The 13,308-nt window shown below is 40.5% G+C and overlaps 1 protein-coding gene across 6 annotated transcripts in view; it reads left to right on the top strand.

Moving 5' to 3' along the window:
• The window catches only part of COL16A1 (collagen type XVI alpha 1 chain), a 133,090-nt gene that overhangs the window by 44,937 nt on the left and 74,845 nt on the right, over positions 1–13,308 (top strand). For all 6 annotated transcript variants that reach the window (XM_075195178.1, XM_075195180.1, XM_075195177.1 and 3 more), the window contains exons 10-11: positions 4,633–4,668; positions 6,201–6,227. In XM_075195178.1, the coding sequence (XP_075051279.1) occupies positions 4,633–4,668; positions 6,201–6,227 (63 nt within the window). The remainder of the gene's footprint in view (positions 1–4,632; positions 4,669–6,200; positions 6,228–13,308) is intronic.

Below are 13,308 nucleotides of genomic sequence, written 5' to 3'. Positions count from 1 at the left end.
TGAAATTTACGTTTGTTTTGTCTCCATATTTGATCATTAAAATGTTGAGATACTACTAAGTTTGACACCAAGATCTGGGATTCTTACTCAAATTAAAAATCACATCTGCCCTTTCCCCCCTGACTCCCATTTGGTTTAATCCTATATTTCCTCCTGGCCTCTCCAATGTGAGACACCGCCATTGGACTCAAGCTGGCCTCAAATTCCTATCAGATTTCTCGAAACAAGGCCAATGGCTCCCACTAGCAGAACTCCAGCCTCGCCCCCCAGCTCGAAAGCTTAACCCTTTCGAGTTCTTTCAAATCACCCACTTTTTAAGATCCCGACCACCTAAATATTTACTACATCCCCCTCACCCAGTTCTAAAACCTTTGCAAACATCACCCCATGGATAAGGGTATAATATCTTTCTAAAGACTAAAAGAAACATCTTATAAAATTTATTATCGTTGGTACTATACCCCCTCCAGACTTCATACAAAGTTCCCCTCCTCATCACCTGACTGTTGGCGGGGCTGCGGCCACAGAGGATCAATGCTACACATCTGGTGGACTTGTTCAGTTATTGCTCCCTTCTGGGACGCGATCCATGACTTTATCAACACTCTATTTGAGGCTCCCGTGGTGAAGGACCCTTTTTTCTCCTTTGTTACCCTCCTCCAGACCTTGATAAATTTTCTAGAAAACTAACCGCACACATCCTTACAGCCGCCAAATCCCTTATAGCTCTTAACTGGAAATGCAGCTCTTCTCCATCTCCCTCTGCCCTTAAAAAGAAAATTTGGCATGTGGCAGCCATAGAAGAGATTACTTACTACTTACACGATAGAGATTACGCTTTCAACCAAGTGTGGGCTCCTAGGCAGTTCGCAGAACATTCGTTCCCCTCTGGCCTTTAATGATTCCGTTGTGACCCATGTGTGGTGAGCAGGACTCTGCTCCTGTTCCGCCATCTCCTGATTCTCTATCATTTACATTTTTACCTTCTTTCTGATCACACTCCTGCATCAACCTTTGTGGTCTTCCCTTCACTTTCCCTCCTAATTCTCCTTCACCCCTCCCCCCATTATACTTTTTGCATTTTTGTCTCTTACACTTGCAAAAAATGAAAATATGGTCAATATTTGTTTCAAGTTGTCGAAGGACACCTTCTCTGGACTCCATTACAATGTTATTGCCCTTCTATGTTTACATTGTAAACTCTTGACTTTGTATTGTATACATCTTTTGTTGACTGACCATTCAAAATAAAGAACTTTTTTAAAAAAAAAATGTTGAGATGCACATATCCCTTTCTGTGGTTTAGTGATCTAGAGTTGTACTAGTCGCACACATGTCAATATACATAGGATATCCCTGATCCTGCATCACCAGGGGGTATATTTACTAAACTGCGGGTTTGAAAAAGTGGAGATGTTGCCTATAGCAACCAATCAGATTCTAGCCATCATTTTGTAGAATGTACTAAATAAATGATAACTAGAATCTGATTGGTTGCTATAGGCAACATCTCCACTTTTTCAAACCTGCAGTTTAGTAAATATACCCCCAGGGAAGCCTGAGCCTTTGCAAAAGCCTTTATCTTGCTTCTCAAAGCCATGGGTGGTAGTTTTAATTGGTTTCAATTTGTGCCAATGTTAGTCTGATGTATACTATTTGAATACGATTTTGGTTTTTTGAATACTTTTTTGGACTTTAGTTGTTTTTATTCCAAGGGTGTGCTTGGCTTATTTAGCACATTTCTCATCTTTGTACAGGTCACTGACTCGAATATTTATGTTTATATATTTGCTAACTTGCTTAGGTTACACCAATGTTGTCCAAGTACTGACACGAAGATGGCTACATATATGTTATAAATATTTACTTGGCAGTACATAAATTATTTAACTCACTTGAACCTATAGAGGTTGGGAGGACACATAAAAAAGACTTGTAGGAACATACCCAGCCTGCAGGTCACAAAACAAAGCCAAATGAAAGCTAATATGATACATGTTCTTAAATATCAATCAACCTGAAAAAATGATAGTACCAGGTATGTTTTTTGTATTTGTAAGAAACAAGCATAATTTTGAAGCTTTAACATTCCCCTTTTCCTCTCTGGTTATCATTTATATACTGGACTTTTTGCTTGAAGCTCCATACAGAGAATGGCTTTGAGATTGTTCTGGCTTTGTTACTGCCTAAGGCCAGGCACCTACTGGCATTTTTTTTACTTTTAATGAATGGAGCACTCGGGAAACCACTACACAATGGGCTTCATTGTCTGATCCATTTACATGGTTGTACTGACATTACAACATGGGTAAACACCTCTTTCTCAAAGCCTACCAACCATCCACTTAACCCCCATCTCCTCCGCTCATTCTCCCCTCTCTCCCATTCCCTCAACTGGCTCCTCTTGTGCCTGGTCTGTTTTACCCTCCCTTAGGATGTAAGCTCGTATGAGCAGGGCCCTCTTCCCTCCTGTCTCCTTACCCGTTCTTCTGCTCCGTGTCTATTGTATCTGCCTGGCTGGAGTTTCTGAAGTATTGGTACTTTTTGTTTATTGTTCTGTACTGTTATACCCTGTATAGTCTACTGTTTGTACTATGTGCGGCGCTGCGGAAACCTTGTGGTGCCTAACAAATAAAAGATAATAATAATAATAATAATAATAATAATAAACTCATGTAACTAACACCAGTGGGTATGTGGTCTTTGGGTTGGGTGTGCCAAACTCCATTATTTAAATGTAATGAGAGAAAATACTGGATATAAAGTGGGTTTTCACAAGTAAAATGTGTTACTGTATGTACTGTGAAATACCTCATCATGTATAGTCAGTAGAGGATACATGGAGTACATAATGGAAAACATGATTGACAAATGGAGCATTAGTCATTAGTGTCCAAAATACACATTGCACTTGTTTTTCAAGTTTCAAAAATCTACCCCATGTCACTCCTGCCCACAGTTTTTGTTTATGTGTAATCCTTTTGTTTCAGAAAAAGTACAAACATTATTTAGGACTAATGATTAACAACCTAACCCCAAACAGTCCAAATTCTCCAACCCCATAATATTCATGTCTGTGGCTGTTTTCCTGGGTGAAAATTACCCTAAATGTATGATACCATATTCTATGCTAAGATTTGTGAATGATATTGTAGTTATATGTGTAGTATATAATACCCCTACATAGGCAAACTAAGGGGGGGGGGGGGGTTTCCTAGTGCCTGGAAACCCCCTCAAAGCCTGGGGCACTGTATAATTGAGGTGGCTGGACCCTGTCCCCGCTTCACACAGCTCTGCTTGAACAGGGAGAGCTGCGTGCACCTAACAGTAGTGCACACAGCATTGCCCATGTATATTATGGGGATAGGAAGAGTTGGAGAGCAGCCAAGCGCTGTCTAAAATTATAGCAACGCCCCCATGCATGCTTGTCACACCCACTGGCGGCGTGGTGTGGAAACCCCCCTCTACAAATCCTGCGTTTGCCCCTGCCCTACTATAGTTGTCACCTTGTCACTGAGTGCAGTGTGAGGTGCACAAGTTAGGCAGTGCATCTCCTTCTCAGCCCTGGCTAGCTCCTGGCATGGATGTAGATGGCCAGAGGGTCCCCACACATGCAGGTTATTTCATGCAATGTTTCTTTAAAGGTGTTGGGACACATGGATTGTAACTTAGGGTGCAGTGCAAACAGATGTCTCAATAATTTGACCATCTCTATTAAAATAGCCTCTTCACTTTAAACGTGCTCTTCGCTCCATCCTCCAGCATGATACATGAGTTGCAAATAACACTAGTGCAGTAACTATGTACAGCTCCATTCTCACTCCTACACAAATCTTTGTCAGTTTTCAGGTTGTAAATCACATTACATACCACCCTGGGCACTATAGTTCCACATCAACTGGATGAATCAGCCTCTCCCTGCTCTCCATCTACAGGCAAATGTTTAGGTTGTCTGTTCCTCCCTTCATCACATGCAGGCTCCTTGTAATCCAGTAGCTCAGGAACACCTGCCCACTGTCCGGTTCCCTGGCTGTCCTATCACCACACAGCCCCACTATCTCTTGCTCTCTCTCCTTTTCCTGCACTTTTTCTCACCCCCCCCCCCCCCCCCCCTTTTTGCTCTGCCCCTTTTTCCTCCTCTCAGCTCATCTCAACCTTGTGTTGCTAAGCAACTGCACCTGGTGTCTCTCTCTGGGATTTTACTGGGGCCACACATTTAGTTACTGGGCGGCGTGATCAACAACGCGAGATGGGATGTTACATAGTCAAAATTATAAATCACCTTGCTGCTTCACATAAAGCCAGAAACCCACAACTATGGACAGATTAGTTAAATACATATTTTCTACAGTACAGTAGCTATTATGTTGTTCTGTATATTATATCATTTGTAACTGAATTCCAAGTAAATGTGTGAGTGATCATTTTCCAGTTCTCTGATTCTGGTGATGATACCACTCCTTTGATTCCTAATCTGCAAGAGAGTATATGGTATAAAAGTTTGCATTTTATGCACGTTGTTACTCTCTTTCTTCCGTGGAAAACCACTTGTACTGCTCCTGTTTAGATTATTTGAATGCTGTTGAAAGCTATTTTCTCTGGATATAATTTGACTTTCTGTTTTTTATGCAGTGTGCGTCATGTGCATTTCGTCTCCCAGAGCCCAATGTAAGTAGACCACACTCACATACTCAGCTCTCATTGCACACGTTTCAAATAGCCATAGAGACAAACTGCATGTCTTTGGATCGAGTTTCTCAACATTTTTCTTACCAAGCACTCTATTTTGTCTGTAAATGTTTACTAAATATTATCTTTAAAATGTAAAGCTTTAATAAATAACCCTATGAATTTGTGTATATTTTTTTTTTGTTACTAATGAGAATTTTGACTGCTGTTTTAAGTAATATTTAACAGACTGGAATACCTCTTGAATCCTCCTATGGTATACCAAGTGTACCAGGAATCACATATACTACAGGCTGTAAAAACTTAGATGAATGGAGGAGTGGAGAATTTAAATCTAAAATATTAAACATACACATCATGTGACATTCTTACCATTAACCATGATGGTGCATCTGTATTATAATATATGGTTTGGGTTCCAACATCTCAGCACAATTGTGTAACAGTTCCCAGCATGCTCTGTTCAACAGAGAGCCACAGATTACCTAGACCTTTTTGACAAATACTTATTATAATACATTACTGTGAAATGTGATTCTAATATACATAGAACAGTATTGTGGACTGGACAGCATTTTGTTAGTGTGTAAGAATGTCTATTGCACTCTCCTGACATCCATATTGTGGTAAAGCAGGAAGACAGTTAGCAGCTGTAGATTGTACTTGGAATGAATTCCCGACATAACATGAGTGGTTTCATTACATGAAGACTAAGAACACTGAGTTAAGATGGAAAAAATGTAAGAAGAAAAGCCGCTGTACATGTCTACCAGGTGTTGCTCACCTATGGTAGGTGTACACCCTATACATACATAGTCAGGAGGGGCGAATATTCTGTCTGTATGCTTTGTTTGTGTCGAGGTCGTCACATGGTTATGTCACATGGTTATGTAGCCTGTAGGCAAAGGATGTTCTTTAAAATATCCAGGCATTTCCATGACAGAAATAACAAAGTTATTAATAATTACAAGAATACATTAGGTTTGCAGCAGCGCCAGCCAGCTTGTTGTGTAAAACACTGCTCCTGGATACTTTGAAAAGCATTTCAAGTCCTGGCCTGTCCAATTCAGATTGCGTTCTGCTTGTGTGTGTTTGATGAATGGCAGATATATAAAGGACACAATAGCACATGGGAAATAGAGTAATAAAAGTGATAAAAATAACAAAAGTTGATAGATAGATAGATAGATAGATAGATAGATAGATAGATAGATAGATAGATAGATAGATAGATAGATAATGTTCCCAAAAGGTAGATTTAAAACTCAATAAAAATGCATATTATTCACCTGGTATATACCCAAACCTAAAGTGAGCAGTCACATTATTTTTTCATTATAACACAAAGGAAATGCTGAAAAATAACATGCAGAGATTTCTGTAGCTCACACTTACATTTCATCTAAGTCAGTTCCTGCAATGTAGCATGACAATTATGCAATAAATGTGTATTCTAGGCCCCTGTAATGCTTGGCTTACAGATGCACTTTAATTTTTGTTTGTCCCTACAGGTTACAGCGGGACCACCAGGGCCCAGGGTAAGTGTCTGTATTATAAGCCTGTTCATGTATTTTAATATATTCTTATGGCTGTTTCTACATTTGTCACTTGCCCAAAGTGCGGTAATTCATTTGCTTGTCTGACCCCTATTTTATTATTAAACAATTCAGGAAAGGGAAAGCCTTAATAATCTATGTTTTCTAATTGTTTCTTGTTTGTCATTGTGTACCCTTGTATTACATTGCTTTACAGTGTGCACAATAGTACACCAGTTGGCTTATGTGTGCCTACATGTGGGAATTGATAATCAGATTACACTGCCTTGAAGGAGACATAAACTCCAGGCCGGGTACACATGAACGGCTCCAAGTTTTGCCCAGTGTTCTCCACTTTTGCTCATTCAAATATTATTCTCACAAACCCACCACTTTTTTGTGATTTTACCACATCTTGTTATGCCTAAGGCTAAGCTTAGCTTTGCTATTGTCAAACTAAACTAAAATGTATGCATAGTTCATGTGCAAAAACTAGCTCAAAATCCAACACAATGATGTTTTAAACATTGAAGTGTATGGCTAACCAGTGGCAATGCTGCCTGCTTTGCAAGTATAAAAGTGATTTAAATTATGAAATCTGTAATGTAGTCTACATTATGTAGACATACGATGTCACATCACTCCCATGAATGTTTACAACTTGAAAAGCATTATTTATGCAGAGCAAACAAATTACATTATGGAGAAACTGGAGGAGTAAATGGTGTGTGCTGACAGGGTGATGGAGACAAAGGACATGGAGAGGAAAAGACACTTTAATGAACATGGGGCATGATCAGACAAGGAACAAGGCTAACAATATGGGAAATGGTGAAGCAGACATGGGGCTGCAGATTAGGAAATAGGGAACAGCGTGGGAAGCATGCCGTGCATGTGGTGTACTACACAATAGGGAGCAGACAAGGGGAGCTGCCCCTTGGGAGTCTGTGGTGTACTCGGCCAAGATACAATCAAACACTATTAGGTAAGAATCTTTGATCTCTTTAGTGAAGGTGTTGTTCATAGTTAATGTTTGGTGGTCTTTGAAACTATAATTGAAGTGACTAACTTTTCAAGAATGGGTCAGTTTAGTTTTGATAGAATGCTTGTAGAGTATATATATATATATATATATATATATATATATATATATATATATATATATATATATATATAAATATGTGTAATATATATTCTGTATATGTATATTCTGTACAAAAAGGAAACTAATGGAGGCCCCAAAGTCTGTGGGTAACAGAAATGGTTTTAGAACTACCAGTTACAAAATCCTGGCTTATAGTGGATTTAATCATATTGGAATAGAATTTCTCATATTGCTCTAATGATTGTAGGCTACAGCATTTTTCCAAAAACTGATATAGTGATTGACTCATAGCTTTGTTCTGATTCAGCCATATTTTGTATACAGCATTCATTAAACGTCTTAAAATGTAGTTGTCCCTTAGAATTTGTGCTTTTAAGATGCATTTTTTCAATTTCCAGTAAATTGTATTTAAAAATGTTACTGTGATCACTTAGAAGCAGCATAGGGTTAATTTCTCCAGAGGCATGAGATAGCTCCCAATGGATGGGCTTATGTCCCTCATGTAGACCAGGAGGCCCAGTATAATAGAGACCACTAAGAAGAATGGGTGTAGTATGGTGGCTCACTCTGTTCTACCCTCTGCCAGTGTAAATGGCGTTATATGTCATATAAACTTCTACAACATTCACCCTCCTCCAGAACTGCACATTTTGGTGTTTCTACACTTGGATCTAATAAAGCTGTTGAACTGTATGCCTGTCCTTCACTCCTGACTCGACCCTGCCCTCTACACCATCCTGCTCATTCCTAATGAATTTTCCTTATTAAAATGCTTTACACATTTTGACAATTGTTTTATTTGTTTATTGAATTATACATGCCCTTCTTTAATCCTTGTATTACTTTATCTTTCTTGCTTGGTTGATTATTATTTTTTAGCTAAAGCATTTATATCATCTAGTCAGATGTTTATTTTCTGTACATACGGGCATTGAAAAACTGGATAAAACCTTGTACTTTGTCCTTGCTTTTAACAGAGCATTCGTAATGTGCCCTCAACGCCTCTGTGCAGCATAGTGTACTAAGTATTGAACATTAACTCATGAGTGCGGCAGGCAACATTGAAATTGAAATAAACACTCGTCAGAACGTGTGTATATGTCTATTCAACTACATTATGTTTTGGACTAAAGGGCTAGATTTACTAAGCTGCGGGTTTGAAAAAGTGGGGATGTTGCCTATAGCAACCAATCAGATTCTAGCTATCATTTTGTAGAAGGTACTAAATAAATGAAAGCTAGAATTCGATTGTTTGCTATAGGCAACTTTCCCACTTTTTCAAACCTGCAGCTGTCACTCACCGGACTGTTAGTGCCCTTTAGGTTGGGACATGGGTCTCTCTCGCTCTTGCCGGCGCCTCTCCTGAGCCGCGGCCATCCGCCATCTTGACTAAGATTGCACATGTGCAGAAACCCTGAACTGTTAATACCTCGCCTCTAGTCTCATTGGTTAATTAATCACATCTCAGTACTTAAGGCACCTGTTGCCCTATTACCTTTGCCTGTTCTTGGTTCTCATTTCTTGAGACTCTGAGGTGTTTCCTGTTTCTGCTCGTGTTATCCGTTTGCTCTGGACAAGTCTCCTCTCCACATTGGTAGTAGAATTTACCCGCTGCAGACTACTCTCGCTACCTCCGTTACCTGCCTGCTCCTGGACAAGTCTCCTCTCCACATCGGTAGTAGAACTTACCCGCTGCAGACTACTCTCGCTACCTCCGTTACCTGCCTGCTTCTGGACAAGTCTCCTCTCCACATCGGTAGTAGAACTTACCCGCTGCAGACTACTCTCGCTACCTCCGTTACCTGCCTGCTCCTGGACAAGTCTCCTCTCCACATCGGTAGTAGAACTTACCCGCTGCAGACTACTTTCGCTACCTCCGTTACCTGCTTGCTTCTGGACAAGTCTCCTCTCCACATCGGTAGTAGAACTTACCCGCTGCAGACTACTCTCGCTACCTCCGTTACCTGCCTGCTTCTGGACAAGTCTTCTCTCCACATCCATAGTAGAACTTACCCGCTGCAGACTACTCTCGCTACCTGCCTGCTCCTGGACAAGTCTCCTCTATACATCAGTGGTACAACTTGCCTATTGCAGACCACTCACGTTACTCCGTTCCACGCCTGTACCTGGACAAGTCTTCTCTACACAAAGTGGTAAAACTTGTCTATTGCAGACCACTCACGTTACTCCGTTCCATGCCTGTGCCTGGACAAGTCTTCCCTTCACATCAGTGGTACAACTTGCCAATTGCAGACCACTCACGCTATTCTGTTACACACCTGCGCTGGACAAGTCTTCTCTACATATCTGTGGTGAAACTTACCAGCTGTAGACCATTCATGTTTCCTTGTGATATAGCTACTACTCTGTATGGTACCTATTAGCTAGACTAAAGTCTACTAGTGCCTCTGTATTGTAGCTGCAAGTCGCTGACTCTTCTACTATATTGTTGATTGGTCTTTGCCTAACGTCATCCAGTTATCAAATACTGGCCTGCTATATGCTACCTGCGTGCTAAGGCACTTGGACTTTTTCCTCATTTTATCCTGTTTACTAAACTGCTGTACCATCACAGTTCCACGGTGCCAAGACTCAGCATTTATACTATTGACATTCCTTTCCTCTATTCTACTGTATGGTTCCACTGATTCACCACACTACCCAGAGGTCCGCACTTCTGGTAAGTGTAGTTACACCTGGTGAATTCTGGGTAAATCTCCTAGTGCCCGTGACAGCAGCTTAGTAAATCTAGCTCTTAATGTTAAAGGGCATTAAGCAGACTTTAAACACAGGTACATATATATAAATAAATACGAGCTCTTAATTACTGCAAAAAAACTGTATTGGGGATATTATGCAAAGAGCATAGCTAGACTTAGCTGTAAATACATAACTCGTTTTAGACAATATATCAAGGACTTGGTTGGAAAAACAAAACAAAAGCCAGAATGATGAACTAATATATTTAATAAAGATTGTGGGAAGGTAAAACCCAATAAATCATGGAACAAGTCCACTTTCAAACAAGTGGCTTCCATAAAATCTATTAGGTTTAGATACACATATTTGCCAAAATAACATAATACCTATGCGTTTTAGTTTAAAAGTTACAACACTGACTGGACAATTGTGGTTTGGTTGTGTTCGATAATAGTTATGATGATTAATAAACATTGTATTTTTATCAATTGGTGACTGTCAAAGAATACTTTTTGATTGTATCTTTGGGAGCAACAGTGAATTTCATAGCACTGCATTTTTGTTTTATTTTGGTTGATTTCACCAGCATTAACCTAATTACTGCCCATTATCGCCAGGGGTGGGCTGGCAAATTTTAGCCCAGGGGGCAAGATTAGATTCAGCAACCTATTTTAAAGGAGAAAAAATCCAGGTGTCCCAGTGGCCCAGCCCAAGGTAGCCCACTATGGGACCAGCCCGGGGAGCAGCTGCTTACCACTGTCCTCTTAGACCTCTTAGGCTTTTTGATGCAAAGTAACGCCATTTCAGGATGGTGTTACCGGCCTTTCTCAATGGGATCCAGCTGAAGCCATTCTGGATCCCTCCTGGATGAAAGCGCTATGTACATGTTCCAATCACCAGCAGCGTTAGGTAGCCAAGTCTTTGTGGAGGAGGGGTCTTTGTTGGGGATCCCAGAGCAGCCCCAACATGGTATATTGCAGTGGTACTGCCAGGCCCGGCGCTCCCATTAGGCAACGTTAGGCAGTTGCCTAGGGCGCCGGGCTCTGGTGGGCACCACAGAAGTAAAATGCAGTTACTATTGTACTTTAATACTGTGCGGCGCCCGCTGAGCATACCTTCCACGGCCGCCGCACAGCTTCAAATAAATCCACATGCAGGGGGGAGGGGCCACAGATTGCGACCGCCGTCCTCCCCTCCAACAGCTGATGGGGCGCACCGTCCCTCCGTCTCCTCTCCTCCAGTCCCCCTCCCCTCACTGACTGTCGGGCGTGACATCATCATAACGGCCCGACAGTGTCAGTGAGGGACGGGACCCAGCAGAGAGGAGCATCTTTATGGAGTCACCTTTAAGGTAAGGAAAGAGAGGGGAGGGGGACATTTAGACCCAGGGGGGAGGCATTGAGACCCAGGGGGAAGATTTTGAAATTGTGCCTAGGGCGCCGAGGACCCTAGCACCGGCCCTGGGTACTGCATTATGTATCACTGTGATTTGCAATGATACATAATGATTGGTACTGCAGTTTAATAATAAATAGACCCCTTTGTGTTGCTGTAATGCGTGCAATTGATAATAGAAGATTACATTTTCTACAATACTACTATGTTACTGCATGCTGCTCTTAACCCACCAGAACAGTATTTTGAAAAGCATCTAAACCAGAAAACAGTTACTGGGATTCACTGAAACTCCAACAAAAATATTATTGGAGAAACCATAATAAAATAAAAACAGATATGTTTTGGGGCAAATATTAGCTTTATTAAATAATTTGTTTGATGGTGGTCTGAAATTGGAAAATTCCCTTTAATAACTTTTAGAAAGTAGGAACTGACATTGAGGCAGATGCTGTCTATACAAGTTTGAAACAATCTAGCAACCTTGGACTAATTGTTTGTACACTTATGTTCCTTGGAATATTTGTCCTTGTACTCTTTCTGTAAGTCAATTTCAGCTCTCATGAAGGGGGTGATGTCCAAAGAAATATTTTTAAAAAAGAAAAATTATTTAACATGTCTAAAGTAGAGGCAAAAAAAATGTATGCTGTAGCAATTGTTTAATCATTTTTTTAAGTACAGTAATTATGTAAATGTTAAAAAATGTCATAAGAAAGAACTCACTGCAGTAGGATTATGAGGGGGATACTTCATTCACATTTTTGTTTATTCATGCACCACCGCCGATCAGACGCAAGCATAAATGGGTATGTGATCATTGGATGATCACTACAACCAATAGGTTTCATCTCTTAATGCCAGTAAATGAGAGCCTTATGGTTGAAAAGCACAGTTTTAATCTATTAGCTTTTCTACACCACTAATGGTTAAATGGATTGTAGTTAAACAATATGAAACCAATATAAAAATATAAAACAGTGGCAAAGGAGCCTGCCAAGTTCTAGGAATAGGAAAGGGATGTGGATATGAAAGCTCAGACTATTAGTATTCTTTCCTCCATATTTTCCTAGTGCTGTGGCCGGCAGAATATTCAAGGCAGAACGGGATTGTGCACACGTTGTTATGATATTAATCATTATCATGTGACCTATTATGCATCTTTCTCACCTCTTCCTTGTGAGGAATTCCTCTGTCATCTGTGAGCTGGTGCAGGTCAGCTCTGCACTGTCACATATGCCCCCACTCTCAGAGTGGGGGCATATGTGACAAGAGGAGATAAGAGTGGGTTATAATATGACGCCAGACCAGGAGAGAGGTGTGTGTGCCAGGCCATCCAAGCCGCAGCTACATGTGAAATGTACATTATGTGGTGTACCACACACCTGAATTCAGTGGTATGCTGCTTAATGTATGTATCACATGTAGTCAATGGTGCTGGGTGGGTGCCCATGGCATATGTACAGCCTAGGGCCCAGATCATCTCAAATCACCATTGATGTTAATTTCCATGATTGCAAATCATTTTATGTTTAATTAGGTGCTATGCTTTTTTGTGAAATAGTTCTGAAGGCATTCTAACCTAGAACAGGCTAGTGTACTGTAATAGTGTAATGTCAGTTTTTTATGCTACTCTAAAAAAAAGTCTGTTAGGGGACTGTGTATAGTTTCACACACTGCTCAGACATAATAATGGTCCTTTTTTGTCCCTTGTCCTCCTTCAGGCCTGGCTGGAGTACAGATAATGTGTACTCTGGTTCATGAAAAGTAAGCAAAATGATAAAGCAAATTAAAATGCTGTATTGAAGTTAGTGTTGTATGAGTTGTAGTCACTGTTTAGCAGCCAAAGTTAAGGCAGAAATATGGTTTAATCCCTGATCTCCCGCT

The sequence above is a fragment of the Mixophyes fleayi genome, chromosome 2, assembly GCF_038048845.1.
Source record: "Mixophyes fleayi isolate aMixFle1 chromosome 2, aMixFle1.hap1, whole genome shotgun sequence".
Classification (NCBI taxonomy): Eukaryota; Metazoa; Chordata; class Amphibia; order Anura; family Limnodynastidae; genus Mixophyes; species Mixophyes fleayi.
The sequence above is the reverse complement of the archived record's forward strand: the minus strand, read 5'-3'. Positions and strand labels throughout refer to the sequence as shown.